At 42.6% G+C, this 18,713-nt stretch overlaps 1 protein-coding gene across 2 annotated transcripts in view; it reads left to right on the plus strand.

The window, feature by feature from the left end:
• Positions 1-18,713, plus strand: part of igf2r (insulin-like growth factor 2 receptor) — a 214,653-nt gene that overhangs the window by 166,420 nt on the left and 29,520 nt on the right. Inside the window, exons 34-41 of one of the 2 annotated variants that reach the window (XM_038803333.1) lie at positions 3,287-3,549; positions 3,817-4,038; positions 7,810-7,953; positions 8,249-8,410; positions 11,054-11,261; positions 12,022-12,174; positions 12,251-12,485; positions 15,560-15,696. In XM_038803333.1, the coding sequence (XP_038659261.1) occupies positions 3,287-3,549; positions 3,817-4,038; positions 7,810-7,953; positions 8,249-8,410; positions 11,054-11,261; positions 12,022-12,174; positions 12,251-12,485; positions 15,560-15,696 (1,524 nt within the window). The remainder of the gene's footprint in view (positions 1-3,286; positions 3,550-3,816; positions 4,039-7,809; positions 7,954-8,248; positions 8,411-11,053; positions 11,262-12,021; positions 12,175-12,250; positions 12,486-15,559; positions 15,697-18,713) is intronic. The other variant, XM_038803343.1, reaches the window with a different exon arrangement.

An 18,713-nucleotide genomic window follows, 5' to 3' on the forward strand; every position in this document is an offset into this window, starting at 1 on the left:
AGAATATTGTAGAAATTGTTTGTTAGAGGGACGTTTTATATAGGGAGCTGTTGAAGTGAGTGTGTACCCCAAAGAGGAGGTTGGGTGCAAGTGAAAGCATCCTATCTGGCTGCATCACAGCTTGGTATGGCAACTGCTCTGCACAAGACTGCAAGAAACTTCAGAGTCGTGAACACAGCACAGTCCATCACAGAAACCTACCTCCCATCCATTGACTCCATCTACATCTCCTGCTGCCTGGGGAAAGTGGGCAGCACAATCAAAGACCCCTCCCACCCAGCTTACTCACTCTTCCAACTTCTTCCATCGGGTAGGAGATACAAAAGTCTGAGAAGACGCACAAACAGACTCAAAAACAGCTGCTTCCCCGCTGTTACCAGACTCCTAAACCACCCTCTTATGGACTGACCTCATTAACACTACACCCCTGTATGCTTCACCTGATGCCGGTGTCGATGTAGTTACTTTGTGTACCTTGTGTTGCCCTATTATGTGTTTTATTTTAATGTACTTAATGATGTGTCGAGCTGCTTGCAGAAAAATACTTTTCACTACCTCGGTAAATGTGACAATAGACAAATCCAATCCAAGTGGGAGGAAGAGCTGGGTGGTGCTTGGGGGACTGGAGAGTGGAGTGAGGCTTTGAGGAGGGTTAATGCATCCTCGTGCATGAGATTAAGTCTCATCCAGTTCAAAGTGGCACATAGGGCCCACATGGCGGTATCCAGGATGTTGATTCTTTCCAGGGGTGGGGGGGGATAGGTGTGTACAGGAAGGCCGGTGAACAATGTCCACATGGTTTGGGTTTTGGACAGGATTTACAGGTATAATGACGAAGATTTTGGGGGTGACAGAATCCAGAGTGGGTAATATTTGGAGTGGTGGGGGAATCAGAGAGTGCAGGTGGGGAGAGAAGCTGATGTATTGGCCTTTGCCTCCCTGATAGCCCAGGGACGGAATTTCTTGTGCTGGCTGGGCTCTGAGAAGCCGAGCACAGGGGTATGGGTGACCGATTTGGCAGAGTTCCTGCACTTACAGAAAATCAAGTTCACCATCAGAGGTGCAGAGGTGGGGTTGTCTTCGAGGTGGAAGCTGTTCATTGACTTCTTTAAGGAGTATTGAGTTGGCGGGGGGGCTGTTAAGGGGTAAAAAAAGGCAGGGCGGTGGGGTGGATTTCTGGGGGGGGGGGGGGGTGTTTGTGTAAGGAGGTTGTGACTGTTTGCTGTTGCCACTGTTGGTTTTTGTCTTTCCCAATGTGTGTTAATAAAGTATTTTTCCAAAAAAAGGAAAATAAGTAGACCATCTGAACCTTTGAGCCTACTCAGCCTTACAATGAGATCATGGCTAACCTACAACCCAATTCATGGGCTTTCAGCCTGCATGCCTTAATTTTTTTAAAGTTTTACAGTACCCAATTAATTTTTCCCAATTAAAGGGGCAATTTAGCATGGCCAATTCACCTACCCTGCCCATCTGTGGGTTGTGGGAGCGAAACCCACGCAGACATGGGGAGAATGTGCAAACTCCACATGGACAGTGACCCAGAGCCGGGATTGAACCTCTGCGCCGTCTGGCAGCAGTGCTAACCACTGCACCACCGTCCTGTCCCCTACATGCCTTAATACCTTTTAATTAACAAAAATCAATCTCCGATTTAAAATTCGCAATTGAGTTAGAGCCCATTGCTATTCATGGAGAGAAGTCCAATTATCTTCTACCCTTTATGTTCCCTTAATTTCATTCCTGAAATATCTGGACCTAATTTTTAGACTGTGCTCACTGTCTCCCCAATCAGTGGAAATGGTTTCCATCTACTCTATCTATCTGTTCCTCAATATCCTGAAGTCATTGAACATATTCCTCATTAGCTTTCTAATTTCCCCTCCTTGTTTTAATTTAACCTGGGAATTCATGTATAATTCTGGTAAATGTACGCTACACTGCCTCTCAAGGCCTCTGCATCTTTCTTGGTGTGTGTACAGAACTGCTCACAGTCCTCCAGGTGTGGTCTCAACCAGGCTTTCTATAGTTGAAGCTACCAACCTGTATTTGTGGCCTCCAGCTGCAAAGGCCAACATCGATTAGCCCTTTTCATTATTTTCTGTGAATAGTATTTTAATCTTTCTTAGTGTCACAAGTAGGCTAACGTTAACACTGCAATGAAGTTACTGTGAAAAGCCCGAGTTGCCACATTCCGGCACCTGTTCGGCTACATGGAGAATTCAGAATGTCCAATTCGCCTAACAAGCACGCCTTTCGGGGCTTTAATGAACTATATACCAGGAATCCCAAGTGTCTTTGGAGTTGTGTTGTTTCTAGTTAAATTATTCAAAAAGTAACCCATTTTATGCTTTTTAGGTCCAAAGTAGATGAAATTACATTTGCCCACATTGAAATCCAGTTTTGTCCACTTCGATCTGTCAAAATCCTTGTGACTTTATGCTTCCATTTACACTATTTCCAATGCTGCCTATCATTTTGTCATCGGCAATGTTGAAAAGTGGCTTTCTATCTAATAAGTCATTAAGGAATAGTTAAGGCCCCCATTCTAATCTCTTCAGAACGCCTTTAATTGCATCCTGACAGTTGGGGTACCTGTCTATTATAACTTATTATTGTCTCTCGCTCATCCAAGTTCTTAACCAGGTCAATATTTGCCTTTATTTCCATGGGTTTCAACTTTAACGGCCTCTTAGTTCTATAATAAGAGATTTTGTTGTTCCTGGGTGCCTACTACATTGAGTTTTGTCTTGTGCAGGCTAAAACCATGCCACATATACCCATTTTCAAATGATTAATGTATAGATCAGAAGAGCAGTGGCTAAATGCCGATATCCCAGTCTTGGAAAATACTTCTCTAGCTGAAAAACCATTGTTTGTGCTGCTCTACTTTCTGCAGATTTCATATCCAAACTGCCACTGACCCTGAAATCCCACTAACTTCAATTTTGCCTGAAAATCTGTTGTTTGCCACTGATATTTGTGTAGAGAAGTTGGATCCGATTCTATATTTCCTCCCCAAACCCCATTTTGGAGAGCACATTCATCATATACATGTGCAATAGGCTTGGACCATGTTTTCTGGTCCAAGCTGCTGATGCAGGTATACACTTTCCTGTCCTGCATATCGGCAATCCCTTGACTGGTGTGATGTGGTACTGTGCAATGAATATTACATTTTAATGCAGGGAACGTTTCAGACTGAAGGCAGTTAACATATTTGGCAACTTTTTTTTTAAGATCTGATGTTGAATTTTAAAAGTAATAATGTTCATGTACTTTGCAGGTGTGTGTATTCAAGAAGGTCAGACTGTAATCAATGCAGGACATGTCAACAAAGAAGTGACTTATGTGGATCAAGTGTTGAGGCTCACTTATGACCGGGGTGATGCCTGCGCCAGCAACCCTAATCTGCGTCACAGAAGCATCTTCAGCTTTGTCTGTGGCCCTGTCGCGGGAGCAGGTAGTGGACCTGTTCTGGTAGCTTCAGATGAGAAGACGTGCACTCATTACTTTTCTTGGCACACCCAGCTGGCCTGTGAACATGAGGTAGAGTTTTTACAGCAACTTTATCAGCAGTAACTTAGAAATAGGCACATTTTTCTCTTTTAATAGTTTAGTCAATTTGTTTCTTTAAACCTATTCACACACTATCTCTAATCGTTAACTTGGGTGAATTTTTCACTTTTGTCACTTAAATGAAAATTGCTTAGATAAGTAGGAATGGTTCTGTTCCTTAAATAAACTAGCTATGTTTTCTTTTCTATTATAAAGTAACTTGGCTGACATTCTTGCCCTTTCTGGTTTGATGGCTAGGTGAGATGCTCAGTGAAGAATGGAAGCTCGATTATTGACCTAAGTCCTCTGATCCGGAAGTCTGGGTACTATTCTGCAGAGGATGAAGATATTGCTGCTGATGGTCATGATGACTCTCCCGATTTTTATATCAATATTTGCCAGCCATTGAATCCGGTCCCAGGGGTTACCTGTCCCCCTGGTTCTGCTGTTTGCATGGATCCTGTGAATGGGCCTCCTGTGGTAGGTTGAAATGTGCAACTCTATGTACATTGTTGGTTACACATGTTCTCGTGATGCTAAATCTGAAAATGTGGTATATTGGAATGTCCTTAAGATGCAACTGTACAGATATAATCACTATTTTGACGGGCTTCTCAGTTTGTATTGTGATTTTTAGCTACAGCTTCTGGCTGAAAATCAGAACAGTTCTCTCTTTTGCTACATTTTACATTTGTCCAAGTCATTTTTAAATCGGGGAGTGGAGGTTGTGTTCAAGCCACACTCCAGCTGATGGAATGCTGCACTATGGGAGGTGCACTTTTGGCTGACCTGTTAAACTGAAGCCCTGGCCTCCCCCTTAGGGAGAAGTAAAAAATAAATCTTTTGGCACTGTTGGACCAAGAGCAGGGGAATTCGCCCTTTTGTCCAGGTCAGTGCTTACCCCTCAACCAACACCTAAAAATAGATTATCTGGTCATTGTCACATTCTTACTTGTAGGATCTGTCTATTAGTTGTGTGCTTTGCTTCCCAGATTACATTTCAATAGTATTCCACTGACCCTGCGTCTGAGATGTGATCCTCGGGTTAAATCACCACCAGTCAGCTTCCCCTCAAAGGAAAGAGCAACCTCTGGTCATCTGGGACTTGGGTGACTTCACCTATTTCATTGACTGTCAAGTACTTTGGGACATCTTGCACCTGTTTTCTCCTTATTGAGACTTTTCCGCTTTTTAATGATTCCAAAAGCCAACCTGAAACATTAGCTCCATCTCCACAGACGCTGCCAGATACTGAGTATTTCCAGCATTTAATGTTTTTATTTCGGATTTTTGGCATCTGCAATATTTTGGTTTAAGGATTCCAAAATATGTTCACTCTTTTAAAAACTGCTTTCCCTTCCTGATGTGTCGGATTGCCTTCATGTCCATTAGTTCTGAAATTTTGAACTCTGGTAATGATGTGACACATCCTGGATGTGTGTGCCCATGTCAGACCTGGTGCTTGGAATTCCCACGCTGTCTCGGAGCAACACATCATTGTCCCTTCTTGTGCAAATATTTTTACCTTTCATTTGTTCTTCAATGAATATATTACTTCTATATATGGCTGGTAAATCCAGTTCGCAATTCCTTCCTTCCTCTGCACTTTGTTACTTGTGAATTTGTTTAGAGTAGCAGCTGATGCTTTGATGTTCTATATCCTGTTGATTTTTATTTGAGTAAATATTCATGAAGCAGGATGCAAAAGGAAAGGGCATAGCAATCCTTACTCCCTTCAACCATCCATTTCTCATCTAAATCTTGTTCCGTCACTATTTAATTTCTTCACTGCCTCTTTCTTGTGAAGTTTTTTTGCAGTGCTATTTTCTGTGTGGTGCTGTTTTGAGTGGATGAATTGTAGATCTATTTATCTAAAAGTTGTATTTCAAATATATCGGGTAGCCTTTTTTCTTGAACTAAAATTACATTGTAGTTTTTAATTCTCTCTCATTAGTTAATTTCCTGCAGATGAACAGACAACTGTACAACACTTGAACTTTTCACTTTTCCCCCAATTGGCTTTTCTGCCCTTGTAGGTTATTGATTCCTGCTGGATTTTGGATACAAGTACCCCAACAATTTTCCAATGGCTCAACAAAATTATCATGTCAGTAGACAGTTAACCCATGGTGTCAATTTACTGCTGACTATCTGAAGGTCTATAATAAACACCTGTCGTGAGAGTAGCTTTAAGAAATTGCTGTTTACCAAATAACTGTAGTGAGTGCACTTTTAAGAAATGGATGTTTATCAAATAGCTGCAGTGATGTCAGAGTAAGAGTGCAGCTGGGCTGCCTGTCTGTTTTACTTTTGCTTTGAGCTAGCAGCTACAAGGTGTGTTTAGTTTTGTTTTGCAGATTGGGAGCTGCATCCAGCAAAACAGGTGTAATTCGGATTTATTTCTGCATGAAAGGAATGTCTTCAAATCACTTGCTAATTTAAAAGTGATAACTGCTCTCAGTAGAGAATTTAAACCTGATGTCTGTGTTAAAGAGGCTATTTGTCTTATGGATGTTGCAAGGAAAGATTAATGGTTACTCATAGAATATTGTATCTGTGGGGATTATTGGTGTTGATAGTTGTTAAGATGTTTACTGTGGGTTTATAAAGTGTTATCTGGATTCATAAATAAACATGGTTTTGCTTTTAAAAGTATTTTAGATCTCTGTTGCATCACATCTGTAAAGTAGGCCCTTGTGCTCCCCATAACCACAATCTACTAAAAGTTCACCTGTGGGTCAGGTGAACTCCACGACACACTTTGGGGTTCTCTAAATCCTGGCCCATAACACCTAGCAATGTGGCTGTCCCTTTTTTATTCCTAAACTCTACCCACAAAGCTTCATTTGATACCCCCTCCAAGATATCATCTCTCCTCACTACAGAAACTGACTCCTTAACTAATAATGCAATTCATCCTCCTCTTTTACCTGCTCCTCTGTCTCACCTGAAGATTCTATATCCTGGGATGTTGAGCTGCCAATTCTGCCCCTCCCTCAACCATGTCCCCGTGATAGCTACTATTTTAATAATTCCACATGTCAATCCCTCCCCCTTAACTCATCTGTTTTACCTGAAATACTCCTGGCGTTAAAGTAGATGCCATTCAGCCTTGTCTTACTCCCTTGAAACTTAATATCGCTGTACCCCTCTAAGCTAGAATTCTGTGATTTGATTGACAAGTATATGATTTGGGAAGACTAGAATGAAGTGCTTATTCCCTGTTGTGAACTTCCAGGCCACTGACTAATCCCTCTCCTTCGTCATTATTTAAGGCTGAACCATACTATTCACAACCTTGGTATCTTCTTTGATTCTGAGCTGAACTTCCAACCCCATATTTTCTCCTATCCCCAGAACAGCTTACTTCCACTCCCTGTTGATGTCTCAACTCTCTCATTGAAAGCCTTATCCATGTCCTTGTTATCTCTAGATCCACAGTTCCAGTGCTGTCCTGACCAGTTTCCCAGCTTCCACTGTCCTTCACTTTAAGCTGGTCCAAAGCTTTGCTGCACATAGGTTAACTCTCATCAGGTTCTGCTTACTTCCCACACCTATGCTCGCTGACCAAAAGGCTTCATATCCAGCATTGTCTTGCTAAAGTTCTTACCCTTATTTTCAAATCTCTCCATGACCTTGCCCCTCTTTATCCAGCCTTAGTGCTCAAATCAGGCAGCTGTTCCATTTACAGCCTCTTGAGCATATCATGTTTTCATCACTCCACTGGCAGCTGTGGCTTCGGCCTAGGCCCTGAGCAAGCATGCATGCTTGTGCTTGCTATCTCTCTCTGTCTCTCTATGTTAAATATGGATTTATATCTCCTCTTTTAAGATGCTCCTCAAGGCATAGCTCATTGTTCAAGCTTTTGATCATCCAATCTAGCATATCTGTAACTCAGTGTCAAATTATGTTTGACGCTCTGGAGAAGTGCATTGGGAGGTTTTATGTTAAAGACCCTACATAAATGTAAGTTGTTAAAGGGACTGTCTTTAGCTTCTTCCACTGGGGATGACGCTTATTTACATAGATGTGGAGGGTTAGCTAGTTTCTTCCTTTCAAAACAAAATGGTTATTTTCCTTTAAATATTTTTAAATCTTCTAAACATGTATTTCTCCATTGTATTACAATGTACTTTACATTTATTTTTTGAAGAAGTATTCAGACCAAAGCAATGCAGCTGAAGTAAATGAGGCTACAAAGAATTAATGCTGAAATCTTGGTTTCAATCATTTGCTTTTTTTTCATTTTAGGCAATTGGTTATATCTCTGGACCTCCACAAATTAATTCAGCAACTCAGGAAGTCTACATGTCTTTTACTAGCAACACCACCTGCAAAGCCAATTTGAATTATGACTCCCTCATTGTATTTCATTGCGTCAGAGGTACAGACTTGGTAAGAAACCAGTTGACTGTTCCACAAATGGATTGTAAATTCTAGAGTTTACCAAAATAAAGCAGGTAACAGTAAAAGGCGTGTATTGTCGTTTGTAAACAATGACTGAGATGGACTTGCTTCATAATTGTATGAGATAGCTAGTCCATTTGCAAAGCTTAGCTTTTGTGTTGTTTTCCCCCTTTTAAATGACTACATAATTACATGGTATTGTTTGTTGTAACAATTTGGAAAGATGGTGTTAAATGTGAAGTGCTCAAACGGCAATCCATACTGTGGCAATTTTTCTTTCCAGGGAAGACCAAAGATGATGCGAAAATCAGACTGCAGCTTTGTGTTTGAATGGGCAACTCCTCTGGTCTGTCCAGATTCAGTGATTGCATCTGGCTGTTCATTAACTGATGAGCAGTTACATTACACGTTCAATCTGTCTCCTTTGACAGGTAGAAGATACCAGGTAATTGCATTGATTATGGGACTAAGTGTGGCGAGCTGGCACTTGACATAAGAGAGACATTATTAACGTTTGTAGACACCACAAAAATGGAGAATCTCTTTGACTACAGAGAGAACTACGTCAACGAAGGGTGTGGCTAAGTAGAGGGCAGATACAGTGCTTCCCAAACCTTTTCCCTGCTATGAACCTGTCTTAATGCCCCAGAACAAAACATGATCATTTAAGGGACCTCAACTGTTAACATTCAGTCCCAAGCTTCACAGCTGCTCCACTCATGACACCACTGCTGGACAATAATAATCTTTATTGTCACAAGTAAGCTTACATTAACACAACAATGAAGTTACTGTGAAAAGCCGCTAGTCACCACATTCCGGCACCTGTTCCGGTACACACGGGGAGAATTCAGAATGTCTAAATTACCAACAGCACATCTTTCGGGACTTGTGGGAGGTAACCGGGACACCTGGAAGAAATCCACGCAGACACAGGGAGAACGTGCAGACTCCACACACACTGATCCAAGCCAGGAATCGAACCTGGGACCCAGGAGCAGTGAAGCAACAGTGCTAACCACTGCTGCCGTGCCACCTCGAGCAATATCGATCAATGAGAAAGCACTAAAAGAGTTGTGTACTTGAGGATTCAGCAACGGAATTTATTTGTTTAGAACTGAGAAAATATAGAAACACTATTACACCGCTTGGCCTATGCTATAGGTCACCAAATAATGGGAAGGCAATAAAGGAGTAAATTTGCAGCATGGCAGCACAGTGGTTAGTACAGTTGCTTCACAGCTCCAGGGTCCCAGGTTCGATTCCCGTCTTGGGTCACTGTCTGTGCGGAGTCTGAACGTTCTCCCAGTGTGTGCGTTGGGTTTCCTCCTGGCCCTCCAGTTTCCTCCCACAGTCCAAAAATGTGCAGGTGAGGTGGATTGGCCATGATAAATTGCCCTTAATGTCCAAAAAGGTTCGGTGAGGTTACTAGATTATGGGGATAGAGTGGAGGCATGGGCTTTAGTAGGGTGCTCTTTCCAAGAGCCGGTGCAAACTCGATGGGCCAAATGGCCTCCTTCTGCACTGTAAAATCTACCTATGATTCTATAATTTCACAAGGGCGCAATGAGAATATTTAACTTCCTGATAAAACTGGGGAGAAAACAGTGTAGAGCAGAAAGAGGGAAGAATTCCTGAAATATATACAGAAGTTTTCTTGATCTGGTTTCCAGGTCAACAAGGTAAGTAACAGTGTTGGATCTAGTTTTGGAGAAAGAAGTTGAGCATGAGTGATCACTTGGGGAACAGTAATTTTCATGTTGGGTTTAGATTATTAAGGAGAAGGGAAAGTAAAAGCCAAATGTGGAAACATTTAGCTGGAGGTAGACCAATTTAGTGACTTGGAAGGGGATCTCTTCCTGTGGTTTTCAGATTGACAGGTAAAATAGTAAATGAACCATGGGAAGCCCCCAAAGAGCTTATAAGAGTGCTGTGTATTGCACTGTAAAATAAGTCTTCCATGATCCCAGATGCCATACTCTGCTTTCCCCTTTGAGGGGGAAAGTTGACTGGTGGTGATTTAGCCTGAGGATCACTACACCTCGGGCAAGGGCACGGTTGAGAAGGTATGGCCTACATGAATAACCTCAGCCAGTACAGGAATTGAACCTGTGCTGTTGGCCTGTGCTCTGCATCATGAACCAGCTGTCCAGCGTGCAATCGTCGTCAGTGCTGTAGTATCTGATGACACATGAACCTAGGCTCCAATTGTCCCCCCAGACATAGACATTATATTTATTTTATATAATATATGGCACTATTTTGAAGAGCAGCAGGAGACTGCTGGCCAATTTGTATCCTTCAATTAACCCCACTTTAAAAATAAATCTGGTTGTGTCATTGAGTAATGGGTGCAATTTGATTGATTTGTTTTCTACATTACAATGTGACTACACTTCAAAAATTCTTCATTGCTTGTAAAGTGCTTTGTGGTGTGCTGAGGTCTTGAAAGGTGCTATAAATGTGAGCTGATCCTATTGCCTTACATGCTGCCTAAATGGAAGCCGGCTCCATATTGGTAAAGTGTCTGAGTAATTTTGCCTTGACACCTGCTTTAGGAGTTGATGAAAATTGAAAGTGCTGTGCACTAATGCCAAACCTGTACTGTAAATTAATTGTGATGTGGAGAAGCCGGTGTTGGACTGGGGTAAGCACAGTAAGAGGTCTTGCAACACCAGGTTAAAGTCCAACAGGTTTGTTTCAAACACTAGTTTACGGAGCACTGCTCCTTCCTCCCAGGCATTCACCTGAGGAATTAATTACGGTAAATTAATTGTTCTGCCAAGTAAGTAATACCCCTCAGTCAATATCACATAAAGGAAGCTAGCATTGCATGTTTCTGTTTAATTGGGGAACTTGACAATGAATATTAATTTATTTAAGCCTGCATTTTAAAATATATATTCTGCCAGTCCGGCTTCTGATTAAACTTTAAATGATACCAGTATTCTTAGGAATATGGCCAGATTTGTTACTTTTAACATGCGAGGCGTATTTGAATTTAAAAATTCTCTTTTGTGCAGAATGATATTATGATTTGCCATCATGGTGCTCTTGAAATAATTGACAAATGTTCTTGATCCTTCAGGTTCAGTCTGGAAAGAGGACATATTACCTTAATATATGTGCAGCAGTCACCGATGTACCTGGCAACAAATGTAAAGACAGTGCTGTCTGTTTGGTCTCAGGAGATGAAGCAGCTTCATTTGGTAATCCAAAAGCAATGACCCTGGAATACAAACACCAGGAGCAGGCCTTAATTTTGCACTACAGCAGTAGTGATCTCTGCCCAAAAGGTAATTGGTAAAGTTAATTTAATTTCTTTTACCAAGTGTCGAGAATACTTTGAAGCAAATAGTGTGAATCATAATTTTTTTAATGTATTTTGGTACACAATCAGTCACCTTGTGCTTGAAAGTGACATGTTCATGTTATGCAGTTATTTTGCCTCAATCCTGACTAGGTAAAGATGTCACCCTTGGAGTACCAGTGTACCCCATTTTCTTGGCTTGTTCTAAATTAGCCGACCATAACAGGGCAGGAATAGAGGAAGCTGCAACTTGCATCGGTGTTCTGGGCTGGGGAAAGGAACTAAATTTTGGTATGATTCCCAGTTCCTGTAGCATTGTCCTGCTGGAAATGCCTGTGTGAATCTCACATGGAACCACGATCTGACTGGATTATTATGATTTCTATAGTTGAATGGATGGACATGGGTAGTGTCTCTGCTCATGCATGAGGATCCCATCTGGGTAGGTACCGGACGCCCACAATAAAATTCCCGTACCAGCCTCCCCGAACAGGCGCCGGAATGTGGCGACTAGGGGCTTTTCACAGTAACTTCATTGAAGCTTACTTGTGACAAAAAGTGATTTTCATTTTTTTCATGAAGAGCAAGAGTGAATGGCTTACAGAGAGATGAAGCATTCCAGACAATGGCAGCAAGTTCATTTTGTTTAAACAGCAACAGATGGGATTGCGTTACATCAGCCAGTTTCGACTTTAGCTCTTATATTTGGGGTGACTCGTGTGCTTTTCCCTCTATTTATTTAACAGTGACTGAAAGAGGAGAGCTTTGCAGATTCCCATTTAAGTTTTTCAAGAAATCTTACGATGCATGTACGACTGAAGGGCGAACAGATAGATACCTGTGGTGTGGAACAACCGATGACTATGACAGGGATAAAGCATGGGGCTTCTGTAGTAATGGTATGTAACAAACACCAGTGCTTTTGTAGATGAGCTAATGATTTGTTATTAAACTGTTTAAATTCAATGGTTTCAGCAACTGCAACTCGAAGATCGACAATCATCTTCAGATGTAATGAAACCGTTGAAGATGGGAGCCCAGAAGTGCTGAGCGAGACCCTTGATTGCTCAACAACATTTGAATGGAAGACGAGCACAGTTTGTCCACCCAAACAGATGGAATGCAAGCTAGTTCACAGACATAAGACCTATGATTTGCGCATGCTTTCTTCCCTTACCGGATCATGGAAGTTCATGTCTGATGGTTATACGTAAGTTAGAATTTTCTCACCATTTATAGAGATTGCTTCTGCTTTTGTATAGTGCTTGCACTGTATTTGCATTGTTGTAATCTTATTTCTCAAATTCAATACTATTTTAATATATGCTGAACTTGAGACGCTGCCTGATAACTGAGTAGCTGACCCTTACAGGCTAGGAGGGTACTAGGTTTGATTTCTTGTTTTTACTGTTTAATGAATGTCAGGAAGGGTCAAAAGGTGGAGCTGCAGTGCGTTCGTGACCTGTTTTGGAAATAGGAAAATGATGGTTGTTTCTCCTAATGGCCAGCCCCCACCTTATGCTGGGTTTGTGTATCTGTCGATGCCTGTTGAGGTCGAATTTAGCTGTGATTATGCCTTGATCAGATATTGTACAGATAATGTGTCTTTCCATCTTGAACACTTGAATAATAACCACCTGAGCATGATACCGAATGATGCTCTACCTGTGAAAAATCAAACCTGCGGAAAATGATTTGGAAAGTAAATTTAAAAAAAAAACTTTGCTGACATTTATTTTGGCAGTGTAAATAAATGCTAATATATAAAATTTCTAAATGATTTCTAGATTTGAAAGAAAAAAATGCTGTTGATAAGATTGTTTATTAACGTCTATGTATAAAGCCTTCAAGCTCATGCCTGCTCTCCAAGAGCAATCCAGCAAGCCATGCATCCTTTGTCCATAACCCTACAAGTATTCCCTAAAACCTCTTGAAAGCCATAATTGAATCTGGCTCCACTACCCTTTCAGACAGATCATTCCAGATTTTAACCACGCAATGGATGACCATCATTTTCTCATGGCCCCTTTTTTAAAGAAGGTATTTTATTACAAACGTGTATCAAAACACAGCACGGTAGCATTGTGGATAGCACAATCGCTTCACAGCTCCAGGGTCCCAAGTTCGATTCCGGCTTGGGTCACTGTCTGTGCGGAGTCTGCACATCCTCCCCGTGTGTGCGTGGGTTTCCTCTGGGTGCTCCGGTTTCCTCCCACAGTACAAAGATGTGCAGGTTAGGTGGATTGGACATGATAAATTGCCCTTAGTGTCCAAAATTGCCCTTAGTGTTGGGTGGGGTTACTAGGTTATGGGGATAGGGTGGAGTTGTTGACCTTGGGTGGGGTGCTCTTTCCAAGAGCCAGTGCGGACTCGATGGGCTGAATGGCCTCCTTCTGCACTGTAAATTCTATGAAAACAGGTCACAGCGAATAAACACCAAGGGAAACATACTGCCCAACAATCAACTATACAGTCTGTACAGATTTTTCCCCTTTTTCACCTCCCCGCGACGAACAGCCCCTCAAACATAGTCACAAACATGCCCCACCTTTCCTCAAACCCACCCTGAAGAGCCCCTTAACTCTTACTTTATCTTCTCTAATCGCAGGAAGTCGTGCAGATCACCCAACCAAGCCACTTGCTACCCCTGGTGGCGATGCCGACCGCCACTCCAGCAAAATTCGGCACCATTCAATCAGAGGCGAAGGCCGCAACATCGGCCTTCCTCCTCTCCATGAGCTCCGGCTTCTCTGAGACCCCAGATATCGGCACCAAAGGGTTCCGGCCCACTTCCCCCCTCCACTATCTAAGACTAAGACCGTGAACACTCCCACCCAGAATCTTCCCAATTTTTCGCAACCCTAAAACATGTGTGTGTGATTCGCTGGCCCCCCACCCACACCTCTCACTCATCTGCTACCCCCTGAAAGAACAAACTCATTCCCACCCGAGTCATATGCACCCTGTGCACGGCCTTAAGCTGTGTCAGGCTCATCCTTGCACAGGAGGAGGTCCTGTTTACCCTACGCAATGCCTCACTCCATACTCTCCAAAAGATCTCCTCTTCCCACTTCTCCTTTATCTTCACCTCCCTGCTCCCCCAGCCACTTGTGTATATCCCCAATTCTTCTCTCCCTATCCAAATTCGGAAGCAGCAGTTGCTCCAGCCGGTTGTTAACCGGCAACCTAGGGAACCCCCTCCAGAACTTTCGCGCAAAGTCCCTAACCTGCAGATATCTTAACTCACTTCCCTTCTCCCTAAGCTTCTCTAGACTGGCAAACCCTTCCTCCAAATACAGATCCCTCACCTTGACTAGCCCCACTTCCCTCCACCTCCTGTGTACACTATCCATTCCCCCCCCCCCCCCCCCCCCCCCCCCCCCCCCCCCCTCAAACCCATGATTCTTGCACAGCGGCGTTAGCACGGACATCCCTTACACCCTAAAATGCCTCCTCAACTGATTCCATATCTTCACTGCGGACTGCACCAATGAGCTCCTTGAATGCCTACTCGGAGCCATAGACAACGCTGCCGTCACTATAGCCTTCAAACTAGATCCCTTACAAGATTCGTCCTCTATCCTAACCCACTCTGCCCCTTCTCCTTCCCACCACCGCCGCACCTTGTCCACATTCGCCACCCAATAATAATGAAGCAAGTTTGGCAACGCCAACCCCCTCCTGCCTCTGCTCCTTTAGCAGGGTCTTCCTCACCCATACAGTCTGAAATGATCGTGTCTACTTTCCCAAAAAAAGCCTTTAGTATAATGATACTAAACTTATTCCACCATTTCCACCACTTGGACCTTCCCCAACACTTTGTTTCCCATTAGTTATCCAGTCTTCCATTCATGCTAATATATTAACCCAAATATAACCTTTTGTGCAACATTATTAAATGTCTTTTGGAAATCCAAATTGACTACATATACTGGATCCCCTTTATTCACCCTGTTTATAACATAGATAAATCGTGTAATAATTTTGTCAAACACTTTCCCTTCCACAAAACCTCTGGGTACAGAATTACAAAGATTCACAACCCTTTGAATAAAGATGGACTCCTTATCCTGGTAATATTTGGCGTCAAAAGATGCTTAACAATGTGCACGATTGCAAGGGAATCTGACTATGTCATGATGTTTGTTTGGGGAGCTGGTACAGACATAATGGGCCAAATGGCTGCCTCTAAGCAGTAATTGTGAGATTCTGAACAGGCTTGAAAGATGTGGCCTACTTCTCTTATTCCTTATGTTATGAATTTATTCCAATTTTATCTTTTAGATATTACATGAATCTCTGTCAAGGAGTTCATGAAGGACCCACAGGCTGCCCTGCGCATGCCAGCATGTGCAGAAAGAGTAAAAATGGTCAGACCCAGGTATTAAGCCTTGTTCACACCCAAAAAATGGACATTCAAGGTAGGATGTCTTGTCACGTATTAATACACCGTGCAGTGCTTGTAAAAGTTCGTATAAAATTAAACTATTACATTTCCTGAAATAATGTAATATTTTTAAAAGTCAGAATCTCCAGCCTTTGGCTGGATAAATTACCTGTGATCCTATTTTGAAGCAGAAATCCAAACCCATGTACTTTCTAGATTTAATAAGAAAACAGGTACCCATATGTGCACTATCTCCCACTTGTCACAATATACATTTTTATTTCCTTAACCTTTCAAGTACAATCTACTTAAGGCAAAGTATCTCTAAGATATATGCTGTGAACCGGTGATGTTACAGACTCTGGAAACTTTTGAGATCGTCCTAATTTTTAATTTCTCTTTCATTCTCTCCCCCATGTTATCGCTCGGACTTTGATTGCTGGCTCTTTGTGCAAATGCCATTTCCTTCCATTTGACTGTCCTAGAGCCCAAGTCAAATCCCCAAGCCTGCACTCTATGCAGACACAACACTTCACAGTTCCTTGATTCAGCCACCTCTGAACTACAGACCTATTGTATGTTCTCTGTTATTGATGATCATCTTTGACTTTGTTGTATAAATATGTATCAGGGGCACAGTGGTTAGCATTGCTGCCTTATGGCCCCAAGGACCCGGGTTCAATCCCGATCCCGGGTCATTGCCTGTGTGGAATTTGCACTTTCTCCCCTTGTCTGCAAGAGTCTCATCCCCACAACCCAAAGATGTGCAGGCTAGGTGGATTGGCCACGTTAAATTGCCCCTTAAATTCATCTCAAAATGATCTGCAGGACAAACTACTTTTTTTCCCTTTGTCATTTACATTCTAAGTGGAAAGAGCAAGGTGGTGTGATGTATGCTGCATAATTGCAGTTTAGCAAAATTAATGTTTTACCGGTGTCCCAATAATGTTTTACCTGTCTTCCAAATGTCCTTGCATCACACTAAGCTCAGCCCTTTAGTTTGAAAGGTCATATTGGAGGGTTTCGCTACTTTCCATTTAGTGACTGTGAACAGTATATTGTTAATTAAGCTTAATTGTGTCTGCACCAATTTTTGCCCATGCATATTTAGAAATAATGTCTACAAAGTAATATCACTTTTGCTAAGTATTAGGATGCAGAAGACTGTAGCTTCCAAACTCCAGGGTAGTGTATTTGAGGGTATCCTACAGATGTGCTGGGAAACAGCATCCCAGAAGTTCTCCGATAAGGTTTGCTGGACAATTGCCCAGGAAGTGTAAAGTTCCAATGAGCAATTGCCCTGCACCGGGAGCCATGTGAAATTGCAAACTTCAGATGGTTCCTGCTCGGTTACATCAATACCCAAATAATATTAGACCATAAAGAAATCTGACTCTGCCACTCTGCAGAAGTTCGGGCCCGTGGAAATTTAGCAAGTTCTAACGTGCAGTAGTTCTTGGCTTAATCTATAAAAGAAACGGACAATTGGTTGCTCTGGTTGTCCTGTGATTACATCAGTCAGCTGGGTTCTGTTCAGTTTTCTAAACAAGGGTGGTATTTTTTTTTTTTTATAGAGAAATACAGCACAGAACAGGCCCTTCGGCCCACGATGTTGCGCCGAACTTTTGTCCTAGGTTAATCATAGAATTTTGGACAATTTGTCATGGCCAATCCACCCAACCTGCACATCTTTGGACTGTGGGAGGAAACCGGAGTACCCGGAGGAAACCCACGCAGTCACGGGGAGGATGTGCAGACTCCACACAGACAGTGACCCAAGTCGAAATCGAACTTGGGACCCTGGAGCTGTGAAGCAATTGTGCTATCCACAATGCTACCGTGCTGCCCTTAAGAAGTTAACCTACACTCCCTTATTCTACCCTAATCCAAGTACCTATCCAATAGCCGTTTGAAGGTCCATAAATTTTCCGACTCAACTACTACCACAGGCAGTGCATTCCATGCCCCCACTACTCTCTGGGTAAAGAACCTACCTCTGACATCCCCTCTATATCTTCCACCATTTATCTTAAATTTATGTCCCCTTGTAATGGTGTGTTCCACCCGGGGAAAAAGTCTCTGACTATCTACTCTATCTATTCCCCTGATCATCTTATAAACCTCTATCAAGTCGCCCCTCATCCTTCTCCGTTCCAATGAGAAAAGGCCCAGCACCCTCAATCTTTCCTCGTATGACCTACTCTCCATTCCAGGCAACATCCTGGTAAATCTCCTTTGCACCTTTTCCAAAGCTTCCACATCCTTCCTAAAATGAGGTGACCAGAACTGCACACAGTACTCCAAATGTGGCCTGACCAAGGTTTTGTACAGCTGCATCATCACCTCACGGCTCTTAAATTCAATCCCTCTGCTAATGAACGCTAGCACACCATAGGCCTTCTTCACAGCTCTATCCACTTGAGTGGCAACTTTCAAAGAACAATGAACATAGACCCCAAGATCTCTCTGCTCCTCCACATTGCCAAGAACCCTACCATTAACCCTGTATTCCGCATTCAGATTTGTCCTTCCAAAATGGACAACCTCACACTTGTCAGGGTTAAACTCCATCTGCCACTTCTCAGCCCAGCTCTGCATTCTATCTATGTCTCTTTGAAGCCGACAACAGCCCTCCTCACTATCCACAACTCCACCAATCTTCGTATCATCTGCAAATTTACTGACCCACCCTTCAACTCCCTTATCCAAGTCGTTAATGAAAATCACAAACAGCAGAGGACCCAGAACTGATCCCTGCGGTACGCCACTGATAACTGGGCTCCAGGCTGAATATTTGCCATCCACCACCACTCTCTGTCTTCTATCGGTTAGCCAGTTTGTTATCCAACTGGCCAAATTTCCCACTATCCCATGCCTCCTTACTTTCTGCATAAGCCTACCATGGGGAACCTTATCAAATGCCTTACTAAAATCCATGTACACTACATCCACTGCTTTACCTTCATCCACATGCTTGGTCACCTCCTCAAAGAATTCAATAAGACTTGTAAGGCAAGACCTACCCCTCACAAATCCGTGCTGACTATCCCT

Source organism: Scyliorhinus canicula, chromosome 1 (genome assembly GCF_902713615.1).
Source record: "Scyliorhinus canicula chromosome 1, sScyCan1.1, whole genome shotgun sequence".
Taxonomy (NCBI): Eukaryota; Metazoa; Chordata; class Chondrichthyes; order Carcharhiniformes; family Scyliorhinidae; genus Scyliorhinus; species Scyliorhinus canicula.